The sequence below is a fragment of the Sturnira hondurensis genome, unplaced genomic scaffold (assembly GCF_014824575.4).
Source record: "Sturnira hondurensis isolate 20B ecotype Veracruz unplaced genomic scaffold, ASM1482457v3 Scaffold0011291, whole genome shotgun sequence".
Classification (NCBI taxonomy): domain Eukaryota; kingdom Metazoa; phylum Chordata; class Mammalia; order Chiroptera; family Phyllostomidae; genus Sturnira; species Sturnira hondurensis.
In genome coordinates, this window is record NW_028083922.1 from 5,167,605 (window position 1) to 5,191,112 (window position 23,508).

The 23,508-nt window shown below is 43.1% G+C and overlaps 1 protein-coding gene across 9 annotated transcripts in view; it reads left to right on the forward strand.

The window, feature by feature from the left end:
* Positions 1 to 23,508, forward strand: part of MTMR1 (myotubularin related protein 1) — an 85,944-nt gene that overhangs the window by 49,663 nt on the left and 12,773 nt on the right. For 8 of the 9 annotated variants that reach the window (XM_037059747.1, XM_037059753.1, XM_037059749.1 and 5 more), the window contains 4 exons: positions 5,720 to 5,905; positions 6,323 to 6,529; positions 11,102 to 11,194; positions 21,719 to 21,832. In XM_037059747.1, the coding sequence (XP_036915642.1) occupies positions 5,720 to 5,905; positions 6,323 to 6,529; positions 11,102 to 11,194; positions 21,719 to 21,832 (600 nt within the window). The remainder of the gene's footprint in view (positions 1 to 5,719; positions 5,906 to 6,322; positions 6,530 to 11,101; positions 11,195 to 21,718; positions 21,833 to 23,508) is intronic. The other variant, XM_037059755.1, reaches the window with a different exon arrangement.

The following is a 23,508-nucleotide window of genomic DNA, read 5'->3' on the forward strand; positions in this document are numbered from 1 at the left end:
CAACCTGGGCTGCTGCGTGTTACAGGAAGATAAGAGGCTAACAGTGTTCAGGTTGGAGCCACTCCAGATTCATACTTTCCAGACTGGGCCCTGAGCACTGCTGGGAAAATTCTCCCCCCTAACTACCCCCCAGTCTCCCCAGGACTGGTTTCAGCCTCTTAATGACTCTTCTTTAATGTATAACCCTGTTCTACCATTTCCATCCTCAATAGCTGACCTTCTCATACAGAAAGCAAACCAGTCCTCAGACAGGAACCCCCTCTGCTCCTGCCACCATACCTGAAAACTAGCTTGTATTGCTGTCCATGGCAGCCTCTTGCCTCCTGTGCCTTTTGAAGGTGTGGCCTCTTTGTGTACTACCTTCAGTCCACAACCTCCCCACCTGCTCAATCATCCCTTTTTTTTCCCTCTGGGATTCTTGTCCTTTATCCTCCACTGACTCCTTCCCATGAAGTCATTGCCATCTATACAAATAAGCCCTCCCTGGAATTATTGTTACTGTCCCCTTCCAGCTAGCACCTTCTCCTGCCCCTTACAGTCTTCTTGGAGGAGCTGTCTCCTTGATATTCCTCTCTTCTCACTGTCACTCACTTGCCCCTTAAGCCACTTGCAACTAGCTCCCATCCTCACCTTTGCCCAGGCTGTTCTTGGTAAAGTCACCAAGTATTTTCTTGTCACAAAATCTATTGTGTATTTTTTAGTTCTTTTCCTTACTCTCATGAGCTTTTGACATAGCTAAGTACTTTCTCCTTTTCAAAATACTGTTTTCCCTTCTTTTTATTTTTTTTTCAGTCTCCTGCTTTTTATTCCTTGAGTGTTGGTCTTGTTGCTCCCCTCAGTCTCTTGCTTTTTATTCCTTGAGTGTTGGTCTTGTTCAGGTTCCTGGCCTTTACTTCTCTCTTCACATTAAACATTGTCCTTGAGCACCATGTGCCTGAGCTCTGTCCTCAAATATCATCCACATGCTTGTGACTTCATATTGATATGCACAGTTCAAACCTCTATTCTGAGCTCCAGACCTGTGTATCCCGTGGCCTGCAGACCTCTCTAGCTGAATTTCTCACAGGCATTTTGTGCTCACTATGCTCAAAGTCAGACACTCTTCTCCAATAGTCTGTATCCCAGTAAATGATAAGTACCGTCTCTCAGGCCACCCAGTCCAGAATCATCATTGTCACTTCCTGTGCTACCCAGTTTCATTGCCCCAATCAGCCACCATGTCCTGCCTCTTAAGTATCTCAAATCAGGTGCATGTCTCTTTCCTGCTGCCTCTATCACCGATTCCTTCAAAAAAATGACTGCCTGTCTCTGAGCTGGTCCACCTGCACAGGTCCCACCCTCCTCCAGTCCCTTCTGCCCCATGTAGTCAGTTATTATTCTACAGTGCTGGTCTGATCTAGAACCTCACCACCAGGGCCTCCTCTCTCCCTTTCTCACCACTTCCCTGCTGTTCTCTGCTGAACTTCTTACCTGCCTCTTGGGAGGTCACATCCTTGCCCATCTCTGGTCATCTAGACACAATGGCCCCTCCTCCTTGAGTGATTTGACCTTCCCCACAGTAAAGCTTTCCTGACTTGTCTTCTCCTCTCAGTGTAGACGTCTCTTTTACCCACCCTGGCAGGCTTGTGCTCTGCTACAGCAAAGGACTTGCCCCCTGTTCTGAATGCACACCTCTCTTCCCCCACTTACTGCACTAGATTTTTGAGGGCCTTGAGAACCATGGTCTACAATTGTTCATAATTATTACTCCAGTATTTAGCTCAGGGCCAAGCATTAGTACCCACTTGGTAATGGTAACTAGTAAGCGGGTAATTATTACCCACTTGGTAATGGTAACTAGTAAGCGGGTAATTATTACCCACTTGGTAATGGTAACTAGTAAGCGGGTAATTATTACCCACTTGGTAATGGTGAATGTGATCTTTGGATTGACAGATGTATTTATTGTTTTTATTGATATAAAATCCATGTAACGTAAAACTTGCCATTTTAACCATTCTGAAGTTTTACAATTCAGTGACTTCCAGCGTATTCACAATGTGATGCAGCAATTCTAATTCCTGAGTGCTTTCATAGTCCCAAATGGAAACTCTGGCAGTCACCGCCTATTCTTTCCCCAGCTCTAGCCCCTGACAACCACTGATTTACTTTCTGTATAGATTCCCTTGTTCTGGACATTGCATATAAGTGGGATCATACAGTATGTGGTCTTTTATCTTTGGCATCTTTAACTTAAAATATAATATTTTCAAGGTTCATTCATGTTGTACCATGAAACAGTACTTAATTCCTTTGTATAGCTGAAAAACATTCCATTATGTGGTTAGACCACAATTTCTTTATCCATTCATCCATTAATGAACTTTTGGGTTGTATCTGCCTTTTGGCTATTGTGAATAGTACAGATGCGATCATTCATACACAAGTTTTTGTTCAATTCTGCGTGACTGCAATTGCTATGTCATACGGTGATTTCATATTCAACTTTTTGAGGAACCACCAATTTTTCTTCCACAGACTTCACAATTTTAATTCTTACTAGCAATGTATTAAGATTTCAGTTTTTCTACATTTTCAGTACAGATGTTTTTTGATTGTTGATCAAAACACATATACAAAATAAAAGGTCAGATTTTGTTATGAGATAATCAAGGTCTGAATTACACCCCCCTTTTTCAATTACATTTGCATTTTAGCTTATTAAAATTGTTTAAATAAATCTCAGCGTCAGGGATTTACAAACTGTTTTCTTGTACAGAAATTTTCTAGTAGTAGACTTCTGGTCAAGATGGAGGCATAAGTAGATACATTTTGCCTCCTCATACAACCAAAAGAAGGACAACAACAAATTTTAAAGAAATTCCAGAACTGCCAGAAAATCAAACTGTACGGAAGTCGGACAACCAAGGAGTTAAAAAATATTCATTCAGACTGGTAGGAGGGGTGGAGATGGGCAGCTGGGGCAGAGAGGATGCACGGCAAGGTGGTGGCTGGAGGATCAGTAAGGTGAGGGGGTGGCTAGTGGACCAGGGTGGACAAGGTGACCACTGGTAGATCATGCAGTCCCCCATTTGTGTGAGGGTAAACCACCTGGAACAACTATGGAGTGAAATGGACTGTGCAACCCAGCTTTCCAGTGTGTGGAAATAAAGCCTTAAAACCTCTGGCTATAAAAACATGTGGGGGTTGTAGCAGCAGAAGAAACTCTCAGCCCCACAGGAGAGTTTGTTGGAGAGATTCACAGGGTCCTAGAACATACACAAGCCCACCCACCCAGGAATGAGCACCAGAAGGGCCCAATTTACTTGTGGGAAGCAGCAGAGGGGACTTAAATCTGAGAGAGAGAGGAGCCAGCCCCATTGTTCCCTCTATGACCCTGCCCCCACATACAGCATCACAACCCAGCCACTGGGTTGCTCTGCCCTGGGGAACACCTAAGGCTCCATCCCTCATTATGTAACAGGCACTTCAAGACAAAAAAAATGGCCCAAATGAAAGAACAGATCACCGCTCCAGAAAAAACACAACTAAGTGATGAAGAGATAGCCAACCTATCAGATGCAGAGTTGAAAACACTAATAATCAGGATGCTCATAGAAATTATTAAGTATGGTCACAAAACAGAGGAATAAGTGAAGGCTATGCAAAGTGAAATAAAGGAAAATGAACAGGGAACCAACGGTGAAGGGGAGGAAACTGAGGCTCAATGATTTGGAGCAGAAGGAAGAAAAACATTCAACCAGAATACAATGAAGAAACAAAAATTCAAAGAAATGAGGAGAGGCTTAGGAATCTCTGGGACAACTTTAAATGTTTCAACATTTGTATTATAGGGGTGGTGTCAGAAAGAGAAGAGAAAGAACCGGAAATTGAAAACTTACTTGAAAAATAATGAAGGAGAACTTCCCCAATCTGGCAAAGGGAATAGACTTCAAGGAAGTCCAGGAAGTTCAGAGAGTCTCAAAGCAGTGGGGCCCCAGGAAGCACACACCAAGGCACATCATAATTACATTAGCCAAGATTAAAGAGAAGGAGAGAATCTTAAATGCAGCAAGAAAAAAGGATACAGTTACCTACAAAGGAGTTCCCATTAGACTCTCAGCTGATTTCTCATAAGAAACTTTGCAGGCAAGATGAGGCTGGAAAGAAGTATTCAGAGTCCTGAAAGGCAAGGACCTACATTCAAGATTGCTCTATCCAGCAAAGCTTTCATTTAGAATGGAAAGGCAGATAAAGTGCTTCTCAGATAGGTCAAGTTCAAGGAGTTCATCATCACCAAGCCCTTTTTATATGAAATGTTAAAGGGACTTACCTAAGAAATAAAAGGTTAAAACTATTAAGAGTAAAATGACAACAAACACAACTATCAACAACTGAACCTAAAAAAAAGAGTTTAAGCAAACGACTAGAACAGGAACAGAATCACAGAAATGGAGATCGTGTGAAGGGTTATCAGCAGGGAGGAGGTAGGGGAAGAATGGGGGAAAAGGTATAGGGAATAAGTAGCATAAATGGTAGTTAGAAAATAGATGGGGGTAGGTTAAGAGTAGTTTAGGAAATGGAGAAGCCAAATAACTTAAATGTACAAGCCATGGGCATGAACTAATGGGGGGCATGCTAGTGGGAGCGGGGTGCAAGGTAGAGGGAAATAAAGGAGAGAAAAAAATGGGACAACTGTAATAGCATAGTTAATAAAATATATTTTAAAGAAAGAACAGAGGGAATGAGGGAGAGGTCTCATTTTCTTTTAATTTCCATATCAATAATTCTTTTGATTCTGGTGTTCTTTTATACTATTTTTTCAATGTAATGAAAGTACATTTAAAAAAATTTTGTGGTAGTACAACTTTTTGTGTTCAGTCAGCTGGCAATAAGAGAACTTTTTAAACCTAAATTGCTTTGAGTAAGATCCTTTCCTTAATGCTTTGAAAACATGATGGGTGATGGAAGATTGTTATGGGTTTCCATTTAAAAAATATGTTGGCACTAGCTGGTGTGGCTCAGTGGATTGAGTGCCAGCCTGCGAACCAAAGGGTTACCCATTCAATTCCTGGTCAGGGCAGATGCCTCGGTTGCAGGCCAGGTTCCCAGCCAGGTTCCCTGTTGGGGGCATGAGAGAGGCAACTGATCGATGTTTCCCTCTCTTTCACCCTCCCTTCCCCTGTCTCTAAAAATAAATACATAAAAACTTTTTAAAAATGAAAAAATATGTTGAAGTCCTAACCCGCAGTATCTGAATGTGGCCATATTTTGAAATAGGGTCTTTGCAAATGTAATCAAATTATGACAAGGTCATATTCTATTAGGGTGGGCCCTCATCCACTCTGACTCGTGTCCATATAAGAAGAGCAGAGACACAAACAAAAGGAAAAGGCCATGTGGCGATGACCCAGAGATTGGAGTAATGTGTCTACAAATTAGGAACATCTGGGGCCACCAGCAGTTGGAAAAGGCAAAGGACTCTCCCCTAGAGAGTTCTGAGGGAGCATGGTCCTGGCAATATCTTGATTTTGGACTTCCTACCTCCAGCACTGTGAGAGAAGCCACTCAGTTTGTGGTGCTTTTGTTCCAGTGGCCACAGGAAACTCATACAAAAGATGTAGGAGGTTTATGATAAACAGATGTTTGTTGCATCTTTAAATGATCTCTATTTGGTAATACCAGAGAGAACAGAAAAGTTAACTCAGATGAAGTGATGCCTCTCTCTTGTCTTCCATAGGCAAAGGGTGGAGGATATGAAAGTGAAAGTGCTTACCCGAATGCAGAACTTGTGTTCTTAGAGATCCATAACATTCATGTGATGAGAGAGTCACTCCGTAAATTAAAAGAGATCGTGTACCCTTCAATTGATGAGACCCGGTGGCTATCCAACGTGGATGGAACACATTGGCTGGAGTATATAAGGGTAAAGAGGACCAGTCCTTTACGTGCTTTCTGGATAAGATTTCTGTGTCGGTGCCATAAATCTGTATCCAAGTAGCTTTTCAACATTACAAATAAGCACATCTTTGCTGTGTACCTGGCCTTTCTTGGTTTCCATGGGATTTTGTGATAGAATAAAAAGGGATACTGTTAGCTTTATGTCAGGTTTTTAAAGTATTGAATACTTTTTGGCCATTTTAATAAAGGACCTTATTTACTGCTGTCATTGTTCTTAGTATAAGCACCCACCCCCAATGTTGCCAATGTTTTGTAGCTGTTTTCAGTTGATTGCATTCTTGTTTGGTGTATTGGCCTGAACTGCCAACATTCTTTTCCAGAATTAATTTTGCTACAATAGAAATTAAATGTTGCTTGGTCTAATGTACCTTCTTTTCTGAAGATGCTTCTTGCTGGGGCAGTGCGAATTGCTGATAAAATAGAATCTGGGAAAACCTCAGTGGTGGTGCATTGCAGCGATGGTTGGGATCGAACAGCGCAGCTGACATCTCTGGCTATGCTGATGCTGGACAGTTATTACCGTACCATTAAAGGATTCGAGATTCTCATAGAAAAGGAGTGGATAAGTTTTGGACATAGGTTTGCACTGGTAAGTTGAAACAGATTCATGCTTTGACTGTTTTGCTCTAGCATATGCATGTGTATATCACAGAACATGCACACATACACATGTGTACATGTACACAAGCTTTTTGCTCCGTATCAGACCTGAACTGCCATAATATAATACTATGTACCTCAGCATCGTATGTTCCTGGTGGGGCATTCTTTTGTTAATATAGGTGTAACTTTTAAAAATAAAAGCTGAGGTAAAATTTATGTAATATAAAATTAACCATTTGAAGTGTACAGTTTGGTGGCGTTTAGTACATTCACAATATTGTACAATCACTACCTATATCTAGTTGTAAAACATTTCCATCATCTTGAAAGGAAACCTTGTACACACTAAGGAGTCACTCCCATTCCTTCCTCCCTCAGCTCTTGGCAACCACTAATCTGCTTTCTGTCTCTATGAATTGCCTATTCTGGATACCTGGTATAAGTGGAATTATACAAAATTTGTTTTTCTGTGGCTGGCTTGTTTCATTAAGCATAATGTTTTCAAGTTTCATCCATGTTATTATAGCATACATCAATTTAATTCATTTTCATGGCTGAATGGTACTTACTCCATTGTATGTATAGACCACATTTTGTTTATTCATCTGTTGATAGATACTTAGATTGTGGGCTATTGTGAATAAAACTGCTGTGATGTGAACATTGGTGTAAAAGTTTTTGCCATACAAAGTGTCTGGATAGTGTAAACAGCAGAAATTTCTCTTATAGTTCTAGAGGCTAGAAGTCCAAGATCAAGAATGTAACAGGGTGGGTTTCTCCTGAGGCCTCTCACCTTAGCTTGTAGATGTCTGCCTTCTTTCTGTGTCTTTACATTGTCTTGTCTCTATATGTATCTGTCCAAATTTCTTCTTCTTATAAGGACCCTAGTTAGACTGGAGTAGGACCCACTCTAATGACCTTATTTAAACTTAATTACCCCTTTAAATTATCTCTTTAAAGACCCTGTCTCCAAATACAGTCACATTCTAATATTAGTACGGGTTAGGACTTTAACATACAAAATTGGAGGGGGTATACAACTCAGCCCATAACAGCCTGCTTTTACTTTTGGGTATATATCTGCGAGTGGGATTGCTGGATCATCTGGAAGGGCATTGTAGGGCTGAGTTGGTTTTTTTTAGTCCAAAATGGCAGCTGAGATTCTTGGTCTTTCAGGCTGCGGAACTGTTAGGAATTCTGTCTGAAACTTGTGTTGAATCAGAATACTCCCAAAATCCCGTTCAGAGTCACTTGTGGAAGGCATAAGGATGGGCAGTTTGAGGACTTAAATGGCTTCAGCCTTGAGGGTTCTGAGTGCACCCGCTGTGCTGCACTTTCAGGGAGGAGAGGGAAGGGAAGTTCCGCAACCTCCCCATCCCCTCAGGAGCCGTTTTCAGATCCTTAGATACATGCCCTCACGTTCTGCACCTTGGTTTCCCTTCTCTGAAATGGAGTGCTGTAGGGTGGAAATGAGTTTGTATGTATTAGGTGTTTAGGACAGTGCCTGGCCCATGTTGTATGGGTAAGTTTTAGCTCCTGTTACTATTTCAAGCATTATCAAAAACTCCTTTGTTGCTTCTTCCCTTATCAAAAGCTGTTGTCCACACAAACTATCAATTTTGCTCCTTTGGGTCCCTCTTTAAACCACTTCAGCCAGACTTCCTCCTCACAACACCCATTCCTCAAAACTGCTCTTGTCATAGTCGTCAATGATAGTCACACTTTCTTCACTTGCTTCCAGATGTGAATAAACTTGAATTTCCTCCTACATTCTGATCCTACTTCTGTCCCCAACCTCTCAATTTTGGGGTTCCCCATGGTTCAGTCCTTGGATCATTTCCATTTTGTGTGCTTAATCCCTTAGTGATCTCAGCTAGTCCCATGACTAAATACATTTATTTCAAATATTTAGTCTTGCCATTACCACTGATGCCCCCTTAATTCAAGCCTGGCCACTTTCCTTGCGACTATATTGTGTAGTCTCTTAACTAGCCCTTCTGTTGCCTATACACTTCTAATCCATCATCCTTACTGCAGGCAGATGGAGCTTTCTGAGAAGCAAATCTTATGGTGCCACTCCCCACTGTGAATCCCTCAGGGCCTTCCTGTGGCCTATGGGATTGTGGGCAAACTCAGCGCAGCATTTGAGGCATTTGGTGATCTGGCCCTAGTCCTCCTTTTCAGCCACATTTTGCCTCCCTTCCTTTGCTTCATTCTCCTCTTCTGTGCGCATCCAATAGTGGCACTCATGGTGCCCCGACTGCTTCTGATACAATATCCCCCTGGCTAGCCAGGAAATAGTCATCTTCCTGTCCTTCAAGGTTTATCTCAAATGAGACCTCCTCCATGACTGACTTGTGTGACTTTCCCTCCTCATTCTCTCCTCCACCCCGTCTTAAGATGGCCACTTACTCCTTTGTGGCCCCACCATATCGCCTGAAACACTGCATTGCCCTTGTTATTTCTAGGTCTTTCTCCCATGACTAGAACATAAATAAATTATTCATAAAGCACCGGTACTATGTCTCATTTGTCTTCATACCCCGGTGTCTAGCCAAAGGCCTGACCTCTACTAGACACCATGAAAATGTCTGAAATCCCAAGCACCAGGCAAGATGTGTTATATATACACTGTAGGAGTTCAGTGAATGTCTATTAAAAGAAAGAATGAATCCTAAAGTGTGAGCTGTCAGTGTAACACTGCTGCCTGGTGCCTTAAGTATTGAAGAACAGGTTCTGTGAATTATTTTATAAAGGGGAAGCACAGAAATAAGGCAATGTATGTAGCCTCTATGGAAATAGTACAGTCTTCAACAAATTAAAAGTTGAATTATCATATCCAGCAATTCTGCTCTTGGGTATATATGCAAAGGAAGTGAAAGCAGGAACTCAAACAGATATTTGAATAGCCATGTTCATAGCAGCAGTATTCACAATAGTCCAAATATGGAAGCAACCCAAGTGTTCATCAACAGATAAGTGGATAAACAAATATGGATGAACAAATTGTTCATTGTATGTACAAATATTCCATCTACAATGGAATATTGTTCAGTCATAAAATGAAAGAAAATTTTGACTCATGCTACAACATGGATGAACCTTAAGGACATTATGCTAATTGTGACAAGCCAGTCACAAAAGGACAAATAGTGTGTGATCCTACTTATATGTAGACTTTTAAAATTCATAGAAAGAGGAATGGTGGTTGTCAGGGGCAGGGAGAGGGGGAATAGGGTGCTGTTGTTCAAGGGGGACAGAGTTTCAGTTTAGGAAGATGAAAAAGTTCTGGAGATTGGTGTGGTGATGACTGCACAACATTGTGAGTGTACTTAATGCCACTGAACTGTGTGCTTAAAATGGTTGAGTTGGTCAATTTTATGTTATATATACTTTTAAAAATTCTCATTCAAGTACAGTTTTCTGTTTTATATTCCCAGCCCTGCCCCCCCCCCACAGTGCTCCCCACCTCCCTCCCATTTCCACCTCCCACCTTAGGTATTGTCCATGTGTCCTTTATACTTGTTCATGTGAGTCCATCCCCTTTTCCCCTATGATTCTCCCCCCTCTCCCCTCTGGATATATATTTCACAATTAAAATTTAAAACAATTAAGGCAATACAGTGTTACTCCGAGGTATTGACATTGACTTGGTCATTTCCTTGTTTTTATGACTTTCCTGATGTCGGGGTCATAGACCCAGTATTTCTTACTCTTAATGTGTGGTGATTGTGTTGTATGTTCACAGTGTGTTTTCTTTTTCTCCTGTTTGCTTAGTTTATTTGAATCATCAGATTATTAGAAGCTTCTCTTACAATGCTCACTTTTTGAGTTGTTTAACATATTTCCAGTGTCTTTATCAGTCCTGTTTATGTTTGAAATTACTTTTTACTTTTAGTATGAGTCTATAAATAAAATAGCAAAAGGTCTGAAGTACAATTCTAGCCATCAACTATATCTCTAAACTTAAAAAAAAGATATAACATTGTATTCCCAGGGCAAGGACTCTGGCCATCACCATTTCAAGAGTGAGATTTGAGGTTCTCCAAGGCATGTAAAATTGCTTAAATTTGTATAGTATTAATCATTATTTTGATTCTCACACTTCCTGATATTTCTGAACATCAGAAGAAACTTTTTTTACTTAGGGAGAAAATTGCAGTCATAATGTGTTCATGAGCTGCTAATTGGTAGTCTCATGGTGACACTGTGTACTTGTGTGATGGTTGGGATTGACCCCATAATTTGCACTGAAAAATGCTGGCTGTTCCCTTATAACACTTGATCCCAGCAATATGAAAGAAACATTATAAAACTATCAACATTTAAAAATATAGTACAAAAAATAAAAATATAGTACACAGAAATTTTGTTTCCTAAGGGTAATGAAAGTCAGTTCAATTCAGTGAACATTTTTGAGTGCCTAATATATGTCAGGAATAATGTTAGGACTTAGGACGTATGAGTGAGATATGATTCTCGTCACCAGCCAATTTAAAGTGACTTTTGAGAGGACCACAGTGTACATTAAAACATTTAACCTGTTGTTTCTGTTCAGAGAGTGGGCCATGGCAATGACAACCATGCAGATGCTGACCGGTCACCAATATTTCTTCAGTTTATTGATTGTGTTTGGCAAATGACAAGACAGGTGAGAGATTTCAAATATATTTCTGACCTATATAGTCTGATTCAAACATATCTTTTTTTTTGTTGATTTTTTAAAAATTTTATTTATTTATCTTTAGAGGGGAAGGAGAGAGGGAGAGAAACATCAATGTATGGTTGCCTTTCCTGCGTCCCCTGCTGGGAGTTGGCCTGTAGGGAACCAGCCTGCAACCCAGGCATGTGCCCTGACTGGGAATCGAACCCCGATCATGTGGTTCGCAGGCCTGTGCTCAATCCACTGAGCTATACCAGCCAGGGCAAACATATCTTAAAGTCGAAGAGTAGGTAAATTTTGATCTTCATTCAGAATGAAGATATGTGTATATATGTAAATTATAACCCCTTCTATTATTTAATTCATTTTTATTCTATTTCATTGAGAAATATAAGCAGAAAACTAGAAATGAACAACTTCTCATCAAATGCTTCTTGTGCAAGTGGTTTTTATCAGTCATCCTGTTCCTCAGCCTTGCAGACCAAGGCCCTACTCAGCCATTATGCCTCTCTTGCTCCCTTTCTGTCGGTGTAGAGGACTGTCTGACCCTCAGTCCCATGCTGGGCGAGAAATGTAAATGGGGATGGGATTGAAGGCCAAGTGTCCATCAACAGATAAATGGGTAAACAAATGTGGTCGATACATGCAATGGAATGTTGTTCAGTCATAAAAAGGAAGGAAATTTGACACATTCTATAATGTAGATTAACCTTGAGAACATTACTCTAAGTGATGTACATGTTATGAAAAGGGGATTTGACCAGGGTATCTAGGAGTCTCCACACCCTGCCCCAGGCCACAGCCCCACTAACCTCAAGGTCACTGGGGAAATGGCTATCCAAAAACCAATCAATGGCAGATAGGAAGCTGAAGAGTGTTTTGTCACCTCCTGGGGCTTAGTTCCCAAATCCCATTACACAGGGCCATGGTAAGCGAGAAGGCCATGCATGGACCACCCTTCCATAAGCCAGTTGGGCTTGGAGGATTTTAGTTCAAAGTAGATCATGATGCACGTGCTGTTTTTCTCCGCATGTCCTACATCCAAACTGGAGTTTGGGGATTTACCCTCGTGATGGGAGATCATGCCATGGAAATGGACCTATAATCAGAGAGAGAGAGACAGACAGAGACAGAACCAGAGCCAGACAGAGAAAGACAGAGACAACAGGGAGTGACAGAGAGAGAATGGCAGAGAGAGAGAGAGAGGGAGAGGGAGAGGCAGAGGGGCAGTGATAGAAGGGGGTGGGGGAACACAGAGAGAAAGGGGTCAGAGTGGCACAGAGGGGCCAGAGAGTCAGAGGGGCATGAAGAGAAAGAGGGGCAGAGAGATGGACAGGGAGAGATAGAGGAGCAGAGAGAGATAGGGAGAGAGGGGGTCAAGTAGAAGGAGAGGGTCAAAGATGGGGCAGAGGGAGTGTGGCAGAGAGCAGCACAGAAAGGGGTGTCACAGAGAGATGTGCAGAGAGGTAGAGGAGCAGAGAAAGAGAGGGGCAAAGGAGGGACAGAGGCAGAGAGAAGGGGCAGAGGATGGGGGCAGGGAGGCAAAGAGGCACAGAAGGAGTAGAGAGGGGCAGAGAAAGGCAGAGGGGACAGAGGCAGAGAGAGAGGAGGCAGAGAAAAGGGCAGAAGGAGGCAGACAGGCAGGGGTAAGAGAGGAACAGAGAAAGGGGCACAAGTGACAGAGGGGAGTAGGAAAGAGGGGGCTGAGAGGAATGTAGGAATGAGAGGAGGGTGGGGTAGATGGGGAACACAACAGTGGGGCAGAGAGAGGGAATCACAAGAGAGGATGATAAAGAGACTGGGCAGAGAAAGTTGGCCGAGAGGCAAAGGTGGGACAGAGAGAAGGGGCAGATAGGAGCAGAGGGGTATAAATAAAGAAAGGGAAGCAGAGAGGGGGAGATCAAGAAGTAAGTAGATGGGGGGCAGGGAGACAGAAGCAGAGAGAAAGGCAAAGAGAGTGAGGAGGCAGTGTTAGAGAAAGAGAGTAGGACAGAGACAGATGCAGAGGGGCAAAGGAGGGGCAGTGATGGAGGGAAGCAGAGGGGAGAGAGGCACAGTAGGTAGGCAAAGACAGAAAAAGGGGTAAAGAGGAAGAGAGAGGGGGAGAGACAGAAAGAAAGGGGGAAACATAGAAAGAGGGAGAAGTCGAGGAGAGGAATGGGGAGAGGGGGCACAGAGGGCAGAGAGGAGGCAGAGACATGGGAAGTAGATGCAGAGAGGGGAGGGACAGAGAGAGAAGACTAAGAGGCCTCTGGAGAGAGGGGTGATAGGCAGAAGGGGAGTAGAGGGAGAGGGGGTGATAGGACAGGAAGTTGTAGAAAGAGAGCTAGTGAGTGAGGGCAGAGAGAGAGGGGAGGTCAGAGGGAAGTAGAGAAGGGGGAAGCAAAAGGGAGGAGAAGCAGGCACACAGAGAAGGGGAGAAACAGAGGAGTTGAGTGAGGGCAGAGATGGGGCAACAGGAAGTAGCAGAGAGGAGGAAAGGCAGAGAGGTTGAGGGGAGAGATGGAGGGGAAGAGACAAAAGTGGAGGAAGAGACACAGAGTGGGAGGGGAAGAGAGGGTAGAGGGGCAGAGATGAGGTGAAGGGAGAAGAGGGTATAGGGAGGCAGAGGGAGAGGAATACAGGCGAGGGCAGAGTGAGGGGGCCAGAGGGAGAGACAAGGATGCCAGAGAGGGAGAGAGGTGGGGGCCGGTGGAGGAGAGGGAAGGCCAGAGGGAAAGAGCACAGTAGGGGGTTCAGTTTGGAGGAGAGAGAAGGAAGGCAGATTTCTGAAGAGAGGAGGGCAGAGAGTAAATGTGGGAGAGAGAGAGGAGGGGATAGAGAGAAGCAGAGTAAGAGGGGCAGGGGGAGACAGGGACAGAGACAGGGACAGAGAGAGAGGGTTGTAGAAAGGCAGAGAATGGAGGGACAGAGAAGGTGACAGAGGAGCAGCAAGAGGCAGAGAGAAAGAGAGGCAGAAAGAGAAAGGCGGACAGGGAGGGGCAGAAAGAAAGAGGAGGCATAGAGAGAGAAATGTACAGAGGTGGGGGAGAGAGATGGAGAAAGAAAGGGGGCAGAGAAAAGAAGAGAAAGCCAGGTATGGAGAGAGGGAAGGTGGCAGGGAGAGGGAGGCAGAGAGAAGAAAGTGATAGCGGCAGAGATGGGGGCAGAAATTGGTGGGTGGGCAGAGAGAAGGGGATGACATATGGAGAAGGAATGGGTCAGAGGAGAGCAGAGAGGAAGGCAGACAGAAGGGGAGTGGTGAAGAGGGTGGGTGGCAGATAGAGACTTTGGGGGCAGAGTGAGGGGTGGCTGAGAAAGGGAGAGCAGAGAGAGTAGAGGCAGGCAAGAGAGAAGGGGCAGCAAAGTGGGGCAAAAAGGGAGTAAAGGGTTAGAGGGAGGTCAGAGAGAGAGGGGAGGAGAGGCAGAGCCAAGAGAGTAGTAGGGGCAGAGAGAAGGGGTGAGGGGAGAATTACAGGGGGAGCAGAAAGAGGGAGGTGCCAAGAGAGGGGGGCAGAGGGAGCAGAAGGGGACAGAGAGGAAGGTGGGAAAAAAGGGGTGTAGAAAGAGGAGAGACAGGTTTTTGCAGAGAGGGGGCAGAAGGAGCAGAGAGTGAGAGAGGGAAGGAGGTAAGAATAAGAGAGGGGTATCAAAGGAGGGTCAGGGGGCTGCAGAGAGTGGGGGCAGAGAGGGAATTTAGAGACAGAGAAGGACAGGATGAGGGGCAGATGGGCACAGAGAGAGTAGTAGAGGTAGAGAGGGGTTGCCAACGGGGAAAGATAGAGGGGTATAGCACAGTACGGAGAGAAGGATGCAGGGAAGAGTACTGGCAGGGGGCAGAGAGGGGTGCCAGGTGGGAGGGGCACAGAAAGTGGGGTAAGGGGAGCAGAGATGGGACACAGTTTGCCAGAGAGAGGGAGGCAGCAGGTTGCCAGAAAGAGGAGGGGAGAGTGCAGGGGGCACAGAGAGAAGAGGTGGCAGAGAAGCAGTGAGGCGGTTAGAAAGAATCAGAGCAGGGCAGAGAGAGGTGCAGAGAGGCAGAGAGGGAATTGGGCCAGAGAAAGGGGGCAGAGGGGGGGGCTATAGAAAGACTCAGAGAGGGGAAGAGAGGGGGTTAGGAAAGATGGGGCAGAGTGAGAATGGGGCAGAGAGGCATAGAGAAAGTCGGGCAGAGGGAGTTGCATAGAAAGAGAGGGCTGAGAGTGAGGCACAGTGGGGCAGAGACAGAGGGAGCAGAGAGGGGACAGAGAAATGCAGAAGAGGGGAGGCAAGGAGGGGACAGGAGGCAGAGGGAGGGGGCAGAGAGAAAGTGGGCACATAGAGGATGGCATAAAGAGGCAGAGATAGGGGCAGATGGGCATGGGGGAGGGGTGCAAAGAATTGTAGAGAATTTGGCAGAGTGTGTGCCAGTTGAGAGACAGAGTGGCGCAGAAAGACCATGGCACAGGATTTTCCCAAATACCTGCTGCTCAGCTTGGTTGAGCGTGGAGTTATGGGGAAAGGAGAGAGGATAGGAACCATGTCTTGGCTCTCTGCTTCCTATTGGTCTGGAGCTCTGGTCTTGGTGGCTTCAATCCTATGATGGGGACCAGTGGGAAAGATTGCTGGTGACCAGCATGACTCCACCAACAGCCAGGGACCTCACGATTGATCCTCCTGGCTGGCTTATCAGGATCACCCTGGAGCTCTTTCAGAGGACATCTGCCTCCCCCATCCTGGAAAGTCTGAAATACCAGTCCCATTTCCCCACTGCCAGGTTCTGTTACTGATTGCTGGGCGGGGTGGGGGGGGGGTGGTTGAGAAGAAAAAAGTCCAGAAACCACCACAGTGCCTCTGCCCTCTCTCTGCTCCAGCCAGGACTCCTCCCCAAGAGCCACTGGAGCACCAGGAGTTCCAGCCATCCACCTGGAGTGCACACTCTCAGCCCCTGGAAACTTAAAGATTTACAGGCTTGGGCCTGTTCCTAGAGATCCTTCTTCCTGTGGGCCTGGGGAGCAGTCTAGTTGTGTGTAGTTCTTTAAAAGTTCCTTTCCCAAGTGGTTCTGATGTGCTCATGACTTAGAGGATCAGTAATCTAGACGATAACTCCAAGTGTAGACCAGGGGCCTGTGGGCTTGGTCTCCTCCCCTGGGAACTAGTTAGAGATGCAAATTGTCAACCCTGCCCCAGGCCTGCTGGGGAGGGCTTCCAACACTGTTTCACAAGCTCTCCAGAGGATTCTTCCCTAGACCAGTGCAGCTCAAACTTATGGGAGCACAGAAATCCCCCGGGGATATTAAAAATACAGATTCTGATCTGTGGGTCTGGGGCAGAGCTACAGTCTACATTTCTAAGAAGCACCCAGGTCATGCTGGTGGTCCACAGATCACACTTGGAGTAGCAAGGGGCTAGAGACCATAGACATACCTTCAGAAATAAGGAAAAAGTGTGTGTGTGTAGGGGGGTGGTAATCTGAACAGCCAAAGTAAATTTCTAGAGTCCCTGGGCCTCTCTTAGAACTCACTCTTACGTGTAGACCAGCTGCCCCAAGCTAATTGGGCTCAACAGTCATCTAAGTGCCAGATCACAGCTGACTGAAAGCAGCAAATTAGGATATTGGGGTAAGAGGGGTGGTCTCAGAGGTAGGCACTCTGGTATGAGTGACAGATACCAGCAAACACATACTCAAAAGGCTAGCCAGAAGTCTGTTTTGTGTGCCATAAACTTCCTGCTGTTCATATTGGTGCCAAGCCAGTAAAAAAATTAAATGGTGGTTACATTCAGATTAATACAAGAAAGTTATACAATCCGTCTTACAAAAATTGCACAAAATGGGTGAACGCAAAAAATAATTCTGATGCTTCTGAAGGGATAAACACCATTTCGTGGGTGTAGAGTAGTTTATTCCTCCCTAATGCCGAGGTGAATGTGAGTGTGTTTTTAACCTCTTCAATCTGACTGCCATTTATGTTGGTTAGTACCCATTTTCATGTCTAATCTGTATCATTTTTGTAAAGTTTATTTGTTTTTAAGAAAGAAAGTGAGGGCTTTGGATTAGAAGATTTCAGGTGACTTTCACACATCTAAGACTCTGTCCATGAAATGTGTATAATTCTCTTTAAGTGATATCGTTAATGCATTAGATGCAGAAACATGCATATTGGTCTTTATATATCAATTAAGTCACAATAAGATGTAGATTATTAGAAAAGATGTGTTAATATAACAAGATTAACTTATTTTTAGGTTGTCTACTGCTAAATCAAGTTAGCTAACTCAGTGTGAAGTTGTCAGAAATCTCAGAATAAATTGAGCTACTTTCTGTGTACAAATTGATATAAAAGGGAAAAAGTAATTGAGGGACTATAGAAAATAATCTCAAAGACATTCTACAATAGCAATACTTTAATGGAGTCTACTGTTTTGGACAGGTTTAATAAGTTGTTCAGATTTTTGTCTCTCAAGAGGTGCAGAATTTCATTATGCATTTCTGTGGAATGTTTGAGATCATACATTTTAGGTAAATGATATAGTTTCCAGAAGAGGCCAAAACAAACTATGCATCACAGAGGTTTCATCTTTCATTTGTATTACTCTACCTATTGCTACTTACCCTAATTCAATGTTGCCTGAGTTGAATTTAATGTTACAATGCCCTTTGAATGTAAATAGCAGTTAGCTGAGTAGATGGAGCCCTTGTGTTCCATTGTCATGAGTACTGACAGGCTGGGTTGAGTGCTGCCTGTCCTTACCTGGTGGCCATTAGGCCAGAGTAAGGCTCAGAGGCAGTGGTGCTAGAATGCACCCAACTGAGCTCCCATATCCAGAATGCAGGCTTAGAAATGAAAACTTCAAAAATATGTCAATAGAACCCTAACTGTCCTGTTAAGAAACATATATTTTTACATGTTTGAAAATAATTTTCCATTTTTATCATTGATTTAATAAAGTTTCACTATGTACAAATGTTATATATTTGCTAAAAATTAATACATTTCAAGGTTGCAATAATTTATAAATAGGGTGGAACTAAGATGCATAGACAAATACTGGGAAAGTGGACATAATACACTTGGCCTTTTAAAAGCCATTTGGAATGTGAGGCCATTGCTGGAGTTGTAAGAGGAAATCTGAAAGGTTCTGTGAGCTGTCTTAGCATGTCAGCCAGATTTATCTGATTTAGTTCATCTATTTAAGAACAAGAGTGGTAGAAGGAATAACCACCGCAGCTAGTTTCCAGAGGTTTCTGAAGAAGTGGTATTCTAGTGGGACTTTATAGATCAGAGTTGTGTGTTTCTATGAGAACAATCCTTAAGGTGGAAAGAGAAGCTGACCTTAATCCCAGATAGCTAAGCAGAATTGGTTAAACTGGATAATGTTTATCTTGGTGAGGAAAATAATTTCAGTTGGAGTTTGGATAGTCCTAGATTGGCCAATGGTTTCTCATTGAGAAGCTTGTCCCTGGTTTAATAAAATAATAAATTTAAGCTAAAAAATAAATTTGTCTATTAGTGACCCTGGTTGTCACTCTAGAGATGACAGGATTAGTCATGATCATGTGCAAACATCACTATGATTGGGGACTGGGTCTTTAAAGTAAACTGACAAATAAAAACGTGCTGGGCAGTTCTATTTCATTTTGTTCCAATTGGTTTTGTTTCATTAAGTAGAAAATGAATATTTTACTATGTTTTAGTATTGGAATTCTGGCACACGGTTGGACCCCAGTACATGCTTGTTGCTAGGATTATCATTTCTAGATTGTCTCCTCATGGCTACTAAATGCCAGCTACTGCTAGAACCTTCTGGCAATGGAAAAGTCTTTGTTAGAATTCTCCAAAATCACATTAAGAAATAGTTTTTTGAAAACCAAACAAATAAACCGCACAACAGTTGAGATGATTTTCCAAGTCATGGTGAATTTCATGACTTGATTTTTTTATAACATTATTGATTTTCAAATGTTAAACCTGCCTTTTCTTCTTGAGATCAACCCCACTTGCTCATGTGTTAGTACCCCTTTTATGTATTTCCATGTTCAATATACTTATGTATTTGTGAGGATTTGGAGGTGTATATTCATGGAGTTGTTTCTGTAGGAAAGTTTCTATTTTTTAAAATATAGTTTATTGATTATGCCATTACAGTTATACCATTCCCCCCTTCATTCCCCTCTGCCCTGCACACCCCCTCCCACCCCCATTCCCTCCCTTTAGTTCATGTCCATAGGTCATACATATGAGTTTTTTAGCACCTACAGTTCCTAAACTATCAACCTACCCTTGTCTATTTTCTACCTACCATCTATGCTACTTATTCTCTGTACCTTTTCCCCCTCCCTCTCCCTCCCACTCTCCCTGTTATAACCCTCCATGTGATCTCCATTTCTGTGGTTCTGTTCCTGTCCTAGTTGTTTGCTTAGATTGTTTTTGTTTTAGATTCAGTTGTTAATAATTGTGAGTTTGTTGTCATTTTAGTGTTCGTATTTTTTATCTTCTTTTTCTTACATAAGTCCCTTTAATATTTCATATACTAAGGGCTCCGTGATGATGAACTCTTTTAACTTGACCTTATCGGGGAAGCACTTTATCTGCCCTCCATTTGAATGAAAGCTTTGCTGCATAGAATATTCTTGGATGTAGGTCCTTGCATTTTCATGACTACAAATGTTTCTTTCCAGCCCCTTCTTGCCTGCAAGGTTTCTTTTGAGAAATCAGCTGATGATCTTATGGGCACTCCTTTGTAGGTAACTGTCTCCTTTTCTCTTGCTGCTTTCAAGAGTCTCTTCTTATCTTTAATCTTGGGTAATGTAATTATGATGTTCCTCCTTGGGTCCAACTTCTTTGGGACTCTCTGAGCTGCCTGGGCTTCCTGAAAGTCTGTTTTCTTTGTCAGATTGGGAAGTTCTGAATACTGAAGGGAAGTTCTTCAGTATTTTTTCAAATAAGTTTTCAATTTCTGGTTCTTCCTCTTCTCCTTCTGGTACCCCTATGATTCAGATGTTGGGACATTTAAAGTTGTCCTGGAGGTTCCTAAGCCTCTCCTCATTTTTTTGAATTCTTGTTTCTTCATTCTGTTCTGGTTGAATGTTTTTTTTCTTCCTTCTGCTCCAAAATGTTGATTTGAGTCCTGGTTTCCTTCCTGTCACTGTTGCTTCCCTGTTCATTTTCCTTCATTTCACTTTTCACAACCTTCATTTTTTCCTCTAATTTGAGACCATATTCAACCAGTTCTGTGAGCATCCTGATTGCTAGTGTTTTGAACTGTGTGTCAGATACGTTGGCTGTCTCTTTGTCACTTAGTTGTATTTTTTCTGGAGCTTTGATCTGTTTTTTCATTTGGGTTATTTTTTTTTGTCTCAATGAGCTTGTTATGTAGTAAAGGATGGAGCCTTGGTTGTTCACCAGGGTGGGGCAATCCACGTGCTGTGCTATGATGCTGTATGTGGGGGAGGGGTCCGAGAGGGAACAGTGCTGCTTGCTCTACTCTCTGCCTGTTTTTAGTTACTTCTCTGACCACCCACAATCAAATTGGGCCCTTCTGGTGCTGATTCCCAGGTGGGTGGGTTTGTATACATTCTAGGACCCTGTGGATCTCTCAAATGGACTCTCCTGTGAGTATGGGAGTTTCTCCTGCCACCTCAACCCTCATGGTGTTTTCTGTCCAAGGCTTTGAGGTTTTATTTCCCCATGCTGGGACCCTGGGTTGCGTGGTCTCTCTCACTCCCCAGTTGTTCCTCCCAGTTTATCTGCATGTGAATGTGGGACTGCCGTGTCTACCAGTGTCTGCCAGTCGCAGCCTTGCCTCAAGTCCTTTCCACCTTACTGCTCATCTCTGCCCCTCCCACAAGTCTGGATGAATGTTTCTTTAACTTTTTGGTTGTGGGACTTCCATACAGTTCAATTTTCTGTCAGTTCTGGTTGTTTTTTATTTTTACATTTGTTATTGTCCTTCTTTTGGTTGTGCAAGGAGGCATGGTGTATCTACCTACACCTCCATCTTGGCTGGAAGCAGAAGGTTTTTTAATTACATCTTGTTCCTTTCATATATATAGACTTTTTAATTTTCCTTAAGTCACTTCTAGGATATGTTGTACCTACAATCCCCCCTCCATTCTCCATACCTTAGAATGTGCCTCCGGGAAAAAAGCTGGGACAACAGTAGGGCTCTCTTGCTTGATTCCTTTTTCTTGGGAGGGGTTACAATTCCATGCTGACAGTTGCCATTTTCTGAAAACAGCTGTTTTATGTATTTTTGTCCAGCTTTCTAGTTGTTTGTGGCCGAAGGGTGAATGTGGGCTTTGTTCTACCACCATGGTGAGAAATGGGAGCTCCATAAGCCTTTTTCGGCATTGAAGAGTACAATTTTTGTTGCTTCCAGTTCAGCCAGATCTAAAAGCTTGGGCTTGAAACTGTAGGTAGTTATGTGGGCCCCATGTTCCTTTTAAGCTTTGACTGTATTACAAGTTGCAGTTTAGCTGTCTTCTCACAAAAATATTGGTACCACTCTTTATTAGACACTGAACTTTTAACCTTATTTCTCTCTCCATTTAAGTTTCCTTCAGCGTTTGAATTTAATGAACTATTCTTGATTACAATATTGGATCACCTTTATAGCTGTCTCTTTGGGACTTTCTTGAGCAACTGTGAACAGCAGCTATTCAAAGAGGTAAGTGCATTATATCCTGTCTATAACTTTCCCAGTTGTTCAGATACCTTTCACATTAAGTGCCACTGTAGAAGGGGACTGCAGATGGGACTTGGGCATAGCTCTATTGCTGTCTGTAAATGGAGGGGTTGCATTAGCTGCCTACCTGGGTTCACCAGCCCAGCTCTGGTATTTAATCTTACAGGTTGTCTGAAACAAGCCCATTACTTTCTGAGGGCTAGGGGCTGGGATGCAGCAAGCACACAGCTCTTTGAAGTGAGTAGGGTCAGTACTATATCCCGGACCCTCTAAACTCCAAGCTCATGTACTTTCCACTTCACTGGCTCCATTCTCTGTGCTGTTGGGCAGAAGGTTACTTGGAGACCTGGGAAAATGAAGTCTGTAGATGAGCACCAAACTTCCCTTTGGGTAATAAGCTAAACTTCCTTTTCCATTAAGCTGGTAAAGCAGCAGAGACCAAGTCTCTCAGAGTTACAGCTCACCTCTTCCTTTTCTCCACACTTTGGGATAAAAGAAACAAATGATCAAAAGGGACAAAATGTTGGAGAAAGGTAGCTTAAACTGTGTGCTCTGGATAACAGAAGAGGACTACCGTCTGCAGGTGAAATGTATTCAGTTGGCCAAAAAGATTGTTTAGTTTTTTTTCCATAAAATGGTTCTAGTAGTGCTTAGTTGTCTTGAATTTCATTCAAAATGATTTTGTTAAGATTGTATTCGGACAGCTGTCATATCAGCATGCATTAAAAAACTTACCAAAATTGGAGAGTTTTTGTATAGCCATTTTAATATTGAAGATGGAAGAAAATATAGAACATTGTTCAGCATATTATGCTGTATTATTTCAAGAAAGGTAAAAATGCAACTGAAACACAGAAGAAGATTGGTGCAGTGTATGGAGAAGGTGCTGTGACTGATCAAACGTGTCAAAAGTGGTTTGTGAAGTTTTGTGCTGGAGATTTCTCACTGGACGATGCTCCATGGTCAGGTAGACCAGTCGAAGTTGACAGCAATCACATTGAGACATTAATTGAGAACAATCAACATTATACCACATGGAGATAGCCAACATACTCAAAATATCCAAATCAATAAAGTTATTGGTAAAAAGGAAAAATGAGCCTTTTATTTTATGGAAAAAAACTGAACAGACTTTTTGGTCAACCTAATGTTAGAACATTATGGAATTTAGGAGAAAACAGTAGGTCACCAGTGCCCACCTCTCTGTTTCTCAGCAGCCTTCTTATTGTTGACCACACCCTCATTCCATGATGCTCTCCCCCAGCTCACTGCCCTCCCTGCCCAGTCTCCCTTTTAACCCATGGTACATTCAGTTGGAGTCACCTGGGCCCAGTCATGGGTTCTCTTATCATTCCAAACTCTGTTCTCTGTAGGTGATTCCATCTGTCTCAGAGCTCTAAATGCCATCCAGCTCTTCTCCAGCTCTTTTGCATCTCAATAAATGGCACCTCTGTCCTTTGAGATGCCGAGGCCAAATATATAGAGGCTGTCTTCAATTCTTCTCTCACCCTCACTGCAGTTGCCCCATCTAGTTCATCAATGAGTACTGCTGACCCTGTCCCCCAAATACATTCTTAATCTGGCCACTTCTCACTGCTTTATAGCTACAAGCCTAGTTCAAGTCCGACCATCTCACACCTGGACTAAGGCAGCTATCC